Raw genomic sequence first — 15289 nt, 5'->3', positions numbered from 1 at the left:
ACAGGGTAGAGGATGCAGAGGAGAGGATACAGAGTAGAGGGTACAGAGTAGAGGATAAATATATGTATATTTTGCGTAGACGAGGAAGCAGAAGACGCTAACCCCTCTGGAACACCTGGTCTTATTCAACATTATTATGTTCGGGGATATCAATGTGAATCTTTCCTTTTATGTTTCTTTTCTATGTTTTTAATTCCTAGTACAAATCAATTCGTGGTTTATCAGATAAAAAGATTAATGGCGGCTTTTGTAACGAATAACTTCCGGTACACTCAAATGAAGCGGATTGATACACCGTCAATATGTCGTGCATTGTACTCATTTCAGTGAACAAGATGTTGACTTGTTCGCTCTTCCAACACGTTGCTACACAACCATTACATCCGGGGTCTCAACGTCCATTACTGAATGTTTTCTATGGCGGAACAAAATTATATGAAACACCAACAGAAGATAGCATGATTAAGTCTCGATTTATGAAAACACGGACGGTAATGAGCATGACTATTCTTTATTGTTAGCTATAATACATGTATCAATGGTGTATACGTTTGTACAGACTGTATCAGGCAACAGGGGATTAAATTATAACTTGCGTAGGTAAGTGCAAATGTTAGGTAAACCGATCGATATTCATCGCCGATGAATTAAGGGGTGTGGAAAAACAGAGAGAACCTGTTAACAGAAACGGGAAGGAAAGGATTGAGGAAAGGTATCTTTAATCTTGTTTTCAAAAAGCAGCTTTCTGTAATATTTACCTTCAGCATTTCACATGCAATACCTCATCTTGTTTCAGAATCATGTACAGGTGTGGTTGAATAATATATCATTCAGATTCACAATATAATACATAGATGATTGAAACCGCAGGTAGATTACTACCTGTTGTGTTTTATTGGTCAGTGCCTTACACTTTCTTATGTTAGCGGGGTTATCGATTAAAACTGACAAATGCAATCAGAGGATGGATGTATATGCCCGTGGATTATTAACAATGTCAATAAAGTTATGACGATATGCCTACAATCAATCAGAAATTAATTCAAAATTTTGAAGTTTTGATAAATGTATCTTGGCTGAAAAAAAGTGCGATACGATAAGATAGATATGTTAGTTGCTTTGCATAGATTTGTGATTTTATGTTATATATACAATAAAATACATGTAAATATACAACATATGTCTAAAATGTACCCATAATGTTGGATAGAGAATATACGATGTTCATACGGTTATACGTCACGAGCAAACCAGTTTCTGATGGCGAGATACGCCGAGTCTTATTAAGTGTTGTGTATGATTATCTTCACTTTAATGTCGGTTGGGTTTATCATGAGTGCAGATTCTATCTAATAAATGTGTCTCATCTTTCCTTGAATATGTACGACACAAAGCAATGTTGGAAGTGAATATGGGTAAAAATTGTTAGCTTATTATACAGTTGACCAGTTTGATTTCGACAACTCTAGCTGCTTGTTACTTGATTATGACCAGGTGTCGTCTGCTTCAAGTGATCGTTAAAAGAAACAATAATTGTAACATGACACTTGTGAATATGTCTAGATTGAATGAGGAACCTCGCTGGAGATGTGCCCTCTGTGTACGTGCTTATTTAGAAATATGCGTATTTCATTTTTTATTATTTTTGTTTTGTTTACCGGTGCCTTACCTGTGGGTTTTTTTACTTTACGAAAATGGCGATCTTCATTCATTGAACGTTTTACGCACGAATAACATAATAATCTTCATTCACAGAACGGACCTGACAGAACAGCCTGACAACTGATGGAACAGCATAAAAGTTTACTTCTTTTTCACGGGAAAGGTTGTCAGAATTAACGTTTACCGAAGTGTAAATATCAGTTTTTCTTGGTAAGATAAAATAGAGAATGTAAACCTGAAGTGTAAATAATGTATAATAACTGCAGGCTGGTGACTTCAAGTGCGTTCGGCCGTCTGAGACTAATATATATATATATACATACATATGTACTGCACATACATCGCTGCACACGCACTTCACAGTAATTAATCATATCCCATGCGGATGTGTATGTGTAAGCGGTATATATCCAATTCAAAAGATCCAAATGAATGAGGACACACGCTTGATATGACACTATAATTGACGTTAAACGTTTGGAACCGACAACACGGAAATATTTTTTGTGGATAACGGGTCATGTTTTCACATTTCAAAAAAAAAAAAAAAAAAGCTTTAATGCGATATATGCGCAGATCCCCAAAGAAAACCAATTAATTCACGATTTCCCCCCTTACTACATTAAGTCATCATTTTAAAAATATCAGAGTGTTTCAATAATTGTTTATTTATGAAAAGACAAGTATATAGACTGGATTGCACAGTGTGCTACCTTTAAATAATAAAGACCCCATCCCCATATGTCTCTGACAATACTTTGTGTATATAGAGGATTCATACAAATATTTCATTGAGAATGAAAAAGACATTCTGCCTCCGTTGAGGCTCGAACCAACAACCTCTCGTTCTTTAACCGGAAAAGGAAATTCTTACTAGCCGGGGTCAGTTGAACGACCTGTACTCTCAACACCCATACAGCTGTCCTTTAGGAACTTTTGGCCTTGGAGACACAAACTTTTTAATGTTTCTATTTAAGCATCCAATTCTTCATGCCTAGACGAAGCTAGTACACATGTAATCGTTCAACGTCATTACATTGTGACGTCATGATTTGTTAAGAAGGAGCGCCATTTTGTTTTATTCAAACCGTATCGACTTGTGACAGACCCTAATAGTATTGACGTTGCACATCCGTAGTATTAATTACAACAGGTAAAGTACAGAATATGGTAAAGTCTAACTGTTAGAAGTACAAAAGAGACATATATAATGTATCAAGACAGGTACACACTCTCTTAAAGTCTACTTGTCACCTGTGTTACAGGTACAATAGGAGATATATCTAGACAGGTACACACTCTCGTAGAGTCTACTTGTCACCTGTGTTACAGGTACAATAGGAGATATATCTAGACAGGTACACACTCTCGTAATGTCTACTTGTCACCTGTGTTACAGGTACAATAGGAGATATATCTAGACAGATACACACTCTCGTAATGTCTACTTGTCACCTGTTACAGGTACAATATGAGATATATCTAGACAGGTACACACTATCGTAGAGTCTACTTGTCATCTGTGTTACAGGTACAATAGGAGATATATCTAGACAGGTACACACTATCGTAGAGTCTACTTGTCACCCCTGTTACAGGTACAATAGGAGACATATCTAGACAGGTACACACTCTCGTAGAGTCTACTTGTCACCTGTGTTACAGGTACAATAGGAGATATATCTAGACAGGTACACACTATCGTAGAGTCTACTTGTCATCTGTGTTACAGGTACAATATGAGATATATCTAGACAGGTACACACTATCGTAGAGTCTACTTGTCATCTGTGTTACAGGTACAATAGGAGATATATCTAGACAGGTACACACTATCATAAAGTCTACTTGTCACCTGTTACAGGTACAATAGGAGATATATCTAGACAGGTACACACTATCATAAAGTCTACTTGTCACCTGTGTTACAGGTACAATAGGAGACATATCTAGACAGGTACACACTATCATAAAGTCTACTTGTCACCTGTTACAGGTACAATAGGAGATATATCTAGACAGGTACACACTCTCGTAAAGTCTACTTGTCACCTGTTACAGGTACAATAGGAGATATATCTAGACAGATACACGCTCTCGTAATGTCTACTTGTCACCTGTTACAGGTACAAAAGGAGACATATCTAGACAGGTACACACTCTCGTAATGTCTACTTGTCACCTGTTACAGGTACAATAGGAGATATGTCTAGACAGGTACACACTCTCGTAAGCTCACCTGTTACAGGTACAATAGGAGACATGTCAATGCAAGTACAAACCCTCAGTGGATCTATTCAGTTGTAACTTGTGTGTAACTACAGATGTTTATGCTTTCAAAGTTAATTTTGCTGTTTGGATTATGATTAAGTCGTGCCGATTCTTAAATACAAAGGGATACGAGAAAATAATGCAGATCTATCGTTACGTGATTATATATTTTTATGTATATATTTATTTGTGTTAGTGTGGATGGGGATCAGGGACAGGTCAGATAACGATACCTCTCATTGGTGTAAAGAGGTCGGGATAGGTTCAAATACCAATGTTCCTCAGGTCACTGTGCTTTGATAATGCAAAACGGTGAGTTCGTGGCTGATAAGAAGTGAACGGCATTTCCAATTATATTGTTATTTTCACAATGGTCTTGTAATTGGATCATGCTCACTGTTCTATCGCACAAGACTGTAAATAGAGAAATCAGCTAACCGTTATCAATTTCGGCGTTAGAAAAAAAGAAACAAACCAACAATGCTCAAAAACGCGACAACCGTGTTGTCTATCTAGAAGAATATTTGGATTGAAAATTGTTGTGTAGCAGGGACACGTTCTAAATTATGAATTGCAAACGTTTACGGTATTTGCTATCTTTTAGGTAATATCAAATTGACGATTGCAGATGGTTGGGGCATATTGAAAGTAACAGACAATATGAACCGATCCTATATATAGATGTGTGTGTGTGCGGGGGGGGGGGGGGGGGGGGGGGGGGGGGGGGGGGGGGGGGGTGGGGGGGGTGGGGGGGGGGTGTGTGTGTGTGTGTGCGTGCGTGCGTGCGTGCGTGTGACATCTTTTTCAACACAAGTATGAGGATTTAAAAAGAAACAATTTTTTTTTTTTAATTTCTTGTTGAACTTTTTATTCTAAAAATTTTAGAAATTATAAACTCTTATGTGTGAATATTAAAATATTCCTTACTTATTTACAAGGCATGTTCAGACTGGTTTCCTGTTGCAGTCTTGTGTTTAGTGTTTATAGCTCTCGGGACATTTACATCAGCGCCAGATTAGGTCCCGATAATGGCGTTATACAGTGTCTGTTTCAATATTGTATTTAGAATAAATTATTACTCATTATGGGTGATTAAAAGGGTAAGAGGAATTTACTTTGAAGGAAATGCTAAGGTAAGAATTCAGTATATACACACTGGGTCCGAGCCAATCCCAAAAACAGACTATCGTGATGACCTCAGTTAAAAGGTCACAGATAACACAGCATAAAAATGCGCCAACACGTGGTTAATCCGAGGCTATGTGACTTTACGAGGTTAAAACCGAACAGATGAACTTTTAATGTATCGATACATAGGCATAGACAGAGAACATCATCTGGAATTGAGTTATTGCCAATTTACCGGAGAGGAAGAAGTGGATGAAATTTGGAATCATTACAATGAGCTCTTATTTTAATTAATATAATTGTAACCATTCTGGTAGGATTTCAGCCATACCAAGGGGAACTCTGTAGATAACATTCAGTTAGTGAAATTGTTCTGTCCATGCATGTCCTCAAGTCAATGTTGTGTGTATTGTCAACTTAACTGAATGAAGAGGAGCATTTCACCAGCCTGTCTTAAACTTTGAGCGAGTTATGAAATGATATTAAGATGTATCAGTGGTATCAAATATTGTTTGAAAGCAGTAACTTATTAACATATTACTTAACGTGGATGAAGGGTTTTTCGTCTGACATAAGTTTACAGTGTTTTAAATTGTGCAAATGAAAATGATACGTTTTAAATGATATCGATCACTGATTTGACCTGTGACCTTTGCTGATCTGTATTTTGACCTTTATCATAGCTTCAAATTGCTGTAACAAGTACAAATGGAAAGTATACCATATTCATTGATATTGCACACTGAGTTTACCTATGACCTTTAGTGACACATATAATTACTATTGACATATCACAGCTTGTAAGGTCTACAAATGAAAAGCATACCGCATTGATTGATATTGATCACTGATTTGACCTATGACCTTATTTGACCCAATAATTTCCCATTGACATATTTCAACAATTTTGTAAAATCTGCAAATGAAAATGAATCATTACTTGCTGGATATATACACCACATTTGCAATTAAATAAGAAAAGGAAAAGACTATTTTCACGTGCTTTTTGTCCGGTTGTCAAATTTGGAATTTATATCATCTAACTGTCATCTTGCAGTCAAGTTTTGCCAATAAATGTATACACGAAATCGGACCATTTTTAATCAGTATTTCCATTTCATTTCTAAAACTTCGCTAAGCGCTGCTGAAAAAGAAAGTCAACGGAAAGGAGTGGTAAATACCAAGTGACCTTTAGCCTCGTTCGGAAATGCAAAGGAAGTCATCTGACGAATTTGTATCGCACGCCCGGAACACGTGTTCTATGTTGTAGTGGAAGTATATCAAGCGTTAGGTAGAGAAAAGTATCAGCAACTTAACCTATAGCAAAACATTTCGATTTCAGCCTCGTTTCTCATCAAACCTTTATAATAATTATCAAAAAATCTTAATGTCTTGCAGTATTATGCACTGATTATGTTGTTGTGCCTTTTATTTAATTGCTTATATTTCCAAAGCTGCCAAAAATAAGTGTTCTTTGTTGTATATTTTTTGTATGCTTATAATTATGGTGTAGGGTAGACATATCACGATCGTTTAGCGTGTGTTATGTTAGAAGCTTTTTTGTTATACGCACAGGTCAGACTAGGGCTGTGACTATGACAAGATGGTGCGAGGCTGGGCGATGTATCCCCGAACGTCTTGTGGTGCTAGTGTCGGCCTTCCTAACTATGTTCTTCGGTTCGAGTCTGATGTCGGCAACAGGAATAATACATGTGGCTTTGCTGGAGCACTTTCAGGAACCTGTTCCAGTTACTGCATGGACAGGGGCACTGTTCTCTGCCTGCTTCTGTCTAGGAGGTGAGTAGAGGGGACAATATGGCCCTGAGGGTAAGGCTTGGGGGTTATCCTCATAAACCGTTACAGTCTATATTTAGTCTACTATGAAGTGTGTGTGTCTTGTTCAATGAGCGGTCAATGACAAATATAGAAGAGAAATGGCTAGAGGTGTGGACGGCTTTTATGGGAATTACGGAAGGAAAACTACATTCTATCAGTAATAATTACGGTCTGGAGAGAAATGGCGAGATGGATTCAGTCGGTCGATAATGGAAAAGAGACATTGAAAATGATTTACGATCAATAGGTAATGGAAGGTCACTTAGGACCAGAGTTTGTGACCTTGGGGTAGGAGGGAAATATGGAGTTGAAGAGTTGGTATTTCAGAGGAAGGAGATACTGAAGTGAATTGAAGTAGGTTGTAGGTCGTTTAGGGGTATGAAGTGAGTGTACGATCTGATAGGAAGAGGGAAACCCTTGAAGATGAAGTATGTGGATCTAGGATGATTATAAGACAATTATGGTCAAGAGTAAGTGTGCTATCTAGGAGAGAACCGGTTGGAAGTGAAGTGTGGGTGGTAGGGGTAATTGAGAGATAACAGTAGAACGGATATTGATAATTCTGGAAAGGTTAGGGTATCGATAAGTAAGATTTAGACAGCCCCTCGAAGGGCTAAAGGATCCGACTAAGGATAACTGTAAAAAATGTTTTGACCAGGTGTTAGACATTTTCGTAATAAGGGGTAAATGTTATACGATCTAGGGGTATTTCGTTAATAGTCAAGTGCACATTATACGGGTTGTAGGTTGTTTAGACTAGCAACGGTCTAATTTGCTAATTCAGTACGGTTACGGCTTGAAACAGTCAGTGCAGGGTGTTACATATAGTATAGTACTGGGGAGATGGGGCAATTTCAGAACAATCACAGCATAGAAAGTAAGATTATATTTACTTGCTCCGGAATATTTGCTGCAGAGGTCAACTTAAAAACAGACTAAACAGTTTACGCATTCCTGAGTTTTTTATCTGTTATCCAGCCCATTGGCTATCATATTTTGCTTGGTTACTGCTGACCTACAAAAAATAAGGCGTCGGAGAGTGGAAGAAGCCCATAACCCTATAAATCTGTCAGCTCTCAAAAATTCTACAGACTGACAATAAGGAATGTATTTAAGTTTTTTTTTATTTAGGAATGCTGCCAATGTCACCATAGTTTTATCTAATAAAATTTGTAGATGTTATATTACAATAGTAATATAAAAATTAAAACCTGAGAGAATCGTTTCCTTTCACGTTTGCCACGAATGAAAACAGTTATTTTACTTACTGACATATACATATGATCCTTTCAGTATATATCCTGTAAACTGACAGATATTAAATGATATGATTGTAACGAAGAGATTCTTCTCATATTGTCAACCATATCGCATGTGACGTAATTAACTACAAATGGTGGTTTGTGTTACTCGGGAAGCTGAGAAACGGACAGGTCTATGCTGACGTAGATGCGTCCGCGAGAAAGACGCTTTACCTTAATTGCTTTGGGTGTCACGCGACGGGCCTACCGTATGTTGCTCATTGACATAATGACCAACTACTACAAGGAAACATCTCGAATTAACCAGGCTGTTTACGGGATGAAAATCCCATCACACAAACAGGGGTAAAATAGCAACTACTTTATTGTCTCATCTTTTTTCGCCACTTTCATACCACTACTATCCTACCATCTTTACATATTTTCGTTGCCTCCTCAATTGTTTGTAATCGAGAGTTTGATAACGTCGTTGCAGCACCTTTAGCTGGGATGGTCATCAACTTGGTCAGCTGTCGGGCATGCATCATCTGTGGGGCCTTTCTTAACCTAATAGGATTCGGAGTGTCCAGTTTTGTTAACAACATATACGTCCTTTATCTAACGTATGGCATTATTGCGGGTAAGTTCTTCTATACATACTTCTCTCTGTATAAACTGACCAGTAATCTGAATCAATAAAGAGTTTACTTCTATAGTGCACGAATAGAATGACAGTGATATCATATCTACGTTCTCAAAATTGAAAATAAAAAAAAATCAATAAATAGTAAAATAGAATGCAAGTAATTGTGCTTATATATTTCTTTATCGCAAATCCACATTGACTTTTTTCTGTTACTGTATGTCAAGTATTTGTACATTGTTGTCACCATTAGTCCTTAGACTAATGAAATAACGTTCCTTACGTATTGCCTATACCGTCCAACCCTCAACTTGGGCACGTCACCTTTAGACAGATTACCTACAAAGAATTAAGCTTTGCTCTACAGGTACTGGTCAAGCATTTGGATACACGGGTTCATTCGTGGTAGTTGGATTTTACTACGGAAAACAGCGGAGTTTAGCTACGGGAATAGTTGTGGCAGGATTCGCGGCTGGAATGGTAGTCTTTCCATTTTTCACACAAATTCTTGTATCAGAATTTAGCCTGAAGGGCACATTCCTCTTGCTGTCAGCAGTGGGATTTCAGACGTGTGTGTTTGGTACCATAATCGCACCGGGCCGGACAGAACGGGCGCTCCAATCTGAGGCCAGAAGACGTCGTGAAATTAGTAAAACGTCATCTTGTAAACGGTTATATGATGCTTTCAGGATACTTGGTAAAATGTCGTTTCTTATTTTTTGTGTAAGTATATTTTTGTGGTGTAAATCTTTATCGATCGTTACGATGTATGTTACGGATTTTTATCATTCTACCGGATCCAGTATGGCGGAGGCTGCCTTTCTAACGTCACTTATTGGGATCGGAAGTATAATATCACGTGTTATGGTTGGAATCGCAGCAGTGGATGGTGGAGTAGACCGGAAGTTATTGTATTTCGGATCGTATGGAGTAATTGGTGTGTTTACATTGACTTTACAATTCTATGGAACGAGTTACTGGGGTAAGGCCTGTTTCTCCTCGTTGTTTGGCCTATACACAGGAGGATCGTGGACGTTGCTCAGTCCAATCACCGTGGAATTAGTAGGATTAGAAAACCTGGCCAGTGGCTTCTCTATTGAAATGGTTGCTGCTGGACTTGGCCTTCTGGCCGGTCCTATTGTCGGCGGTGAGTACAAGTTTCACATTGCTGAAGTTCATTTGGTGCAATGTCGATAATAAGTATTTGTTCCTTGTTTTAATATTAACAGGCCTCTGACTGGCCCATACTGTGTATACTTCTTTTTTTATTTAAGACGTACTGTTCACGAAATAAGGTCAGTACAGTTAAAAATCATATAAATTGCCATTCCGTTTTTTATATGTATTTTTTTTATGAAAGCTCTTATAAGCAGAGTATGAAGGCGCGGTTTTTGTTGGAATCGGGCGTTACAGTGTATGAAGTATACAAAAGTCAAAAGGATAGGGGCGTTCAAGATTGGTGGAAAGCTCCGTGCTGTTCTTTTGAACCCGTGTACGTTCATTCCCATTTCTCGAGAAGACATTATCACAATAAGAGCGGTCACAGTAGTAGCGCCAGTCTATGAACCTCTGATCTATATTTAGAACACATCTGCTACCGCGTTTCCAGGTGGTTCTTGCTCAACCGGCAACATTAGAGTTGTTCCAGTCAATGTTGGGATCCATGTGACATCATCTCTCATTGTCGATGTATTTATCCCCAATACATTTAAGTTTTGAGGGGAATACACGTCTTCAGTGTATGTGTATATGGTGATTTGAAATCGCTATATTGTCACAGTAATACAGGATGTGAGAGGAATGCTTCATGCTTTGTTTTTAAAGGGACTAAATGGTTAGATATTCATTTCGTCTGTTAAAAGTTGTGTAGTTGTTGTCAATTATGATATTTCAAAATTTGCAAAACCATTTTATCAACAAAGTCAAAACGATGAAAAAAAAATTAGGAAAGACCCAACACTTATTCATATCATTAGCGTAATTATTTCTTTGCGCATGCAATTTTAGAGTATGTTTTTTTTTTTTCAAATTCATTAATTTCGCTCTGTCACGCGTATAGCGTGAAATAAGAAGTCAGTTTACAAAGTAATAATAGAATCGTGGCTAGCATATCAATTGTTGTTTACTCACATAATTATACATAGTAAGAAAACATATCAAAACGGCGGGTTTAAACGAGGCTCTGAAATGTCTCGTGATGAAATCAAAACAGCGATGTGTAGTAGACACAACTGCGAGTGTCGACTAGCGTTAGTTCGAAACTATCAATTTCTCTCAGAGTGTTATAATTTTGTAAATAGTTTAATCTTAAGTATTAAAATGCATGTCCGAAATCAAGCGCATGAGAAAAAATAACGAAACCTTACCATTTAGTCCCTTTAGATAAGATATGTAACAGGTATAGCGTAATGCCAAACAAATAATACTGAAATAGTTTTATTGGTTTGGAATTGGAGATAATTAACAGAATGATATTGATCTTACATTACAGGGTACTTGATTAACGACGTAACGGGATACAGCTATGTATTTGGGTACGCAGGTAAGATATCAACTTCTACATGTTATGCTACAAAGCTCGAAGATCTCTTAAGGTATAAATATTGGTGTACAAAGAATTTCACACCTCGTGTTCATCTAGTGTCTAACGTCTCATATTTGACTCCTTTGATGCACTGAATACTGTAAATTCATATATTTTGTGGGATATTTATTTTCATTGATTTTTCGCGAATCGCTTCAACCCATAAATTCATGTAGTCCACGCACTGTTAAGTATAAGCAGATTTATTTAGCTTTATATATCTTTGGAATCAAGTGTCCAGGAATTACAACAAAGTATTAAATGTAGCAATAAAAAAAATATCTGAAAATTGAGCCCCATGAAGAAATACCAATTTACAAAAAAAAAAAAAAAAAAGATAAACGAGTTTCTTTAATTACGTGAACTGCGATTTAAAGAGTATACTACAGTAAGCCAAATATTATATGTGTACTTGCATTTTAACCACAACCATCTCGTGTTTGAAGGATTTTGTATTTGGATGATGTGTTTGATTTAAGACCATAAACGTTTAATGGGTCAAACGAAGTATATCTGTTATAAAGGACATGTTTTCGCGGTTGCTTAGATACGCTGACGCTGTAATTGTTTGTTGACAAGGAAACGGTAAGCAGTACTGATTAACCTGTGAAAAAGGACATTTATGTACGTGGGATTACGAAACGATTTTCCCTTATACATTTTAATGAGGACTCAGTGGGTCTCATTTCTGGGCCTTCTTTAAATGCTATCGACTTGTTGAAGGTTTCTTGTGCTTAAGTGTATCGCACTTGTTTTTGTTTTTTTAGCATTTCATCAAAACTTGTGTATATGTGTTTTCATGTGAAGTTTTTAGGGCCTGTCGTGATTTTGATTGCTAACAAACAGCGTGGTTTATGAATTTGTTATTTTGCCACTTCAACCTTACTTTGATAAGACTTATCTAACAATCATCTAAAGAGAAAAGAAAAGCTTTTAAGGTCGATTTTCCGACGTACACAAAACCTACCTACTTCTTCAAGGCTAAACACTGCCTACTACTACGAGAATACAATTTCTAGCCTAAGGATACTACATCGTTTTTCATTGTGTCTTATTTCTACAGTCCTGATACGCAGGGTTTTTATCTGTTTCAGGTATGATGCACTTTCTGGCATTTTTCTCAGGTTTGTTAATGTCGCTTTTCACACAACAAGAAATGGCATCCCGAGTTACACTAGAACAGAAACATATTGTAGCGTCTGAGAAAACAGAGGATATTGTAGTTTTAAATGAAAATAAACTGGAACGTACGTCATTCCTAAGTCAGCCCATGGACGATTGAAGGAAGTGAGAGTCTATAACTGATGCTGAACGCAGCACCATGAATCGCGATGAGGGGGTGGTTATCGACATGACCGTGTGACATTCTATAGATTACGTCAAATGAATAGCATAATGCAGTTCTCTGTAATATGAATTAAGTTAACGTCTTATTTTAGTTATATTTTTTTGTTTTGTTATGATGTAGCAAAAAGAAAAAAAAATTAAACTCAACTTTGTTCATACGTAGAACACGACTCTCCATAGTAATCAAGTAGATATAGATAAACTGCAATATGTTTATTTTTATCAAAATGTTGTTTATTTGTAAAGCAACCTTTTTGTCTGTACAGCATTGTTTTTACTATTTAGGACTTTGATATCTGTATGGTGGACGATTCCATTGTAATAACTTGGCGGTTATATAATCTATAATTTATACAGAAAGGGATTATTCTATTTTGTATATTGTGTACAATATTTCATTTACACCATTTTAGGCATGTTAATGTAGGTAATTTTAACTATTTACTATATGGTTTTATTCTTTTAAGTGACGTCAAGTTTTCTGAAAGCCGTGTAGGTTTTTTTCCTATATTATTCTTAAATAAGAAAAATACTTTTTTTATCAAATTGAATGAAAACAGCACTGCAGCCACATCACTCAAATAAAACTTAAATGTCCGTATCGGCCAAAGGTCATAAAACATATTTCATATGAATCATGAAAAGGAAAATAGCATTGTATCAAAATTGTTATTCAAGCGATTGAAAAACAAACAAATTGACTACTTACATATACCGGTGTTCTAGTATACAAGGGCGTAGACGCAGAGGGAAAGAGAGGGGGATACGGAAAGTTAAGAAGAACATTCAGTGCCTGTGTGAAGCGTCAGAGGTCCCGAGTTCGACTCCTGGCGGAGGCATATAATATTGACTTCCTCTGTTTCACCAACTGTTTTTTTTTTTTTTTTTTTTTTTTTGTTAAATAATCTATAATTAATATTTTCGCTTATACTTTTGTAGTGATGTGTGTAGAATGAGAGGATATTCCACAGTACAATTATCCATGTTGAAGATTTACTAGTCATTGTCATTTAGCTTATTGCAGATAACTGATCTCAGGTATTTATGTCTCTGTCTGCCGTCAGGCGACGGGATAATTGCATTTTTGCTAATTTGTTTGGTCCCGAACTCGTTTCTGATTTTGGGGCGATTGAATGTCTTGTTAAGATAATGTTTAAATTTGGTCATCTTCTTATAGATTTCTCTATGTTACTAAATGATATATGTTAATTGTCAGAAAATTGACGTAATGGAGCAATAAGCAGTAAGTATCACACCAATAACAAGTTAGAAAGACAAAAGTTTTCGTCCAATCTGTTTTATGCTTAAAATAATATAAATCATAAAATGAAGTTTTTCGACTAAAAAAAAATCAAAACAAACTCAGAAAAGTACACAAACAAAACAAGCAAGTCTTGTGAAAAAGTAGTGCAGAATCTGAAGCAAACACAAGAAGTTGTCAAGAATGATTTATAAAAAAAAACTAGTTAAAATAAATCATCAAGTTGGGGTTAACCTGGTGTGCCATTGACTCAAACTCCAGGAGGTTCCGGGGACTTCGCCCCCTGGACCCTCTACCAGGTCTTTGCTCTGGATTCAATGGTTGCATTTGGCTGCCTCCTTCCTGTCCCATTACTGATTGCATGCCTATATTTCTATTCAGATGTGTCCCTGTTATAAGTATACTACAGTGTTATATTTATGCTGATGTATTTAAGTTGCTGGTGCACTTAATGTGATACACAATTTGTGACCCTATTCCCTTTGTGTCTTTCCACTCCAAAGGACCACAGTTATTCTTGGAATGCTAGATAAATATTTATTGACAAGAAACAGGTCTAAATGTATTGGAGAAATCTTGAAGTGTTTTATATGTACATGTGTTTTTAATATTTATAAAGATATCTGTGATATTAGCTATATCATTTAGATATGTTTATATATCGCTAAAAATATGATATCACCAAAACTGTTGTATATATATACATGTAGCTACAAGTTGTACATTGTATATATATGTATATATCCACATATTGTACATTGTATATTGTATATATATAGCTACACGTTGTACATTGTATATTATATATATATATATATATATATATATATATATATATTTATCTCTACATGTTGTATATTATATATGTATATATGTCTTCATGTTTATTATTGAATATGTTTATATTTATAAATATTGGAAAAACGAAAAGAAGATATTCATATAATTGGTGATAAATAAATCGTTTATATGTCTATGTCTTTTATGTCTCTTAAACAGAATGATATTCCAAAATTAAATGAAAATTCTATATGTGCAATATATATATATATCCATTTCTTCACTGGTTCATGGATCCTTATTCCTTTTAAAAAATCCGTAATTGACTTAGAAATATCTTAAAAACAGAAACATAAGAAATCATAAGGTTGAATGTAAATCAAATTTGAAATAGATTAATGGATACTAGAAATCCAGCAATGAATTAGATTCAACATAATGTCTTATTTTATTTTTTTTTTTTTTCATATCATATACTGAAAATTATTGTCTGTAGTTGTAGTATCCGCTAGAATGGGGCACTTCCTATTACGTTT

General features: G+C 36.0%; 1 protein-coding gene across 1 annotated transcript; it reads left to right on the top strand.

Moving 5' to 3' along the window:
• The first annotated feature begins 450 nt into the window (after positions 1-450).
• LOC132548888 (monocarboxylate transporter 2-like) lies at positions 451-12882 on the top strand. The gene is made up of 6 exons (XM_060212787.1): positions 451-491; positions 6637-6858; positions 8635-8778; positions 9149-9928; positions 11273-11323; positions 12460-12882. Exons 2-6 carry the CDS (start codon positions 6657-6659, stop codon positions 12645-12647), a joined length of 1365 nt encoding a protein of 454 aa, XP_060068770.1. The 5' UTR covers positions 451-491; positions 6637-6656; the 3' UTR covers positions 12648-12882.
• Positions 12883-15289: the final 2407 nt, after the last annotated feature.

This window comes from Ylistrum balloti, unplaced genomic scaffold (assembly GCF_031769215.1).
Source record: "Ylistrum balloti isolate Yb309-2 unplaced genomic scaffold, AGI_CSIRO_Ybal_v1 Utg370032, whole genome shotgun sequence".
Taxonomy (NCBI): Eukaryota; Metazoa; Mollusca; class Bivalvia; order Pectinida; family Pectinidae; genus Ylistrum; species Ylistrum balloti.
The sequence above is the reverse complement of the archived record's forward strand: the minus strand, read 5'-3'. Positions and strand labels throughout refer to the sequence as shown.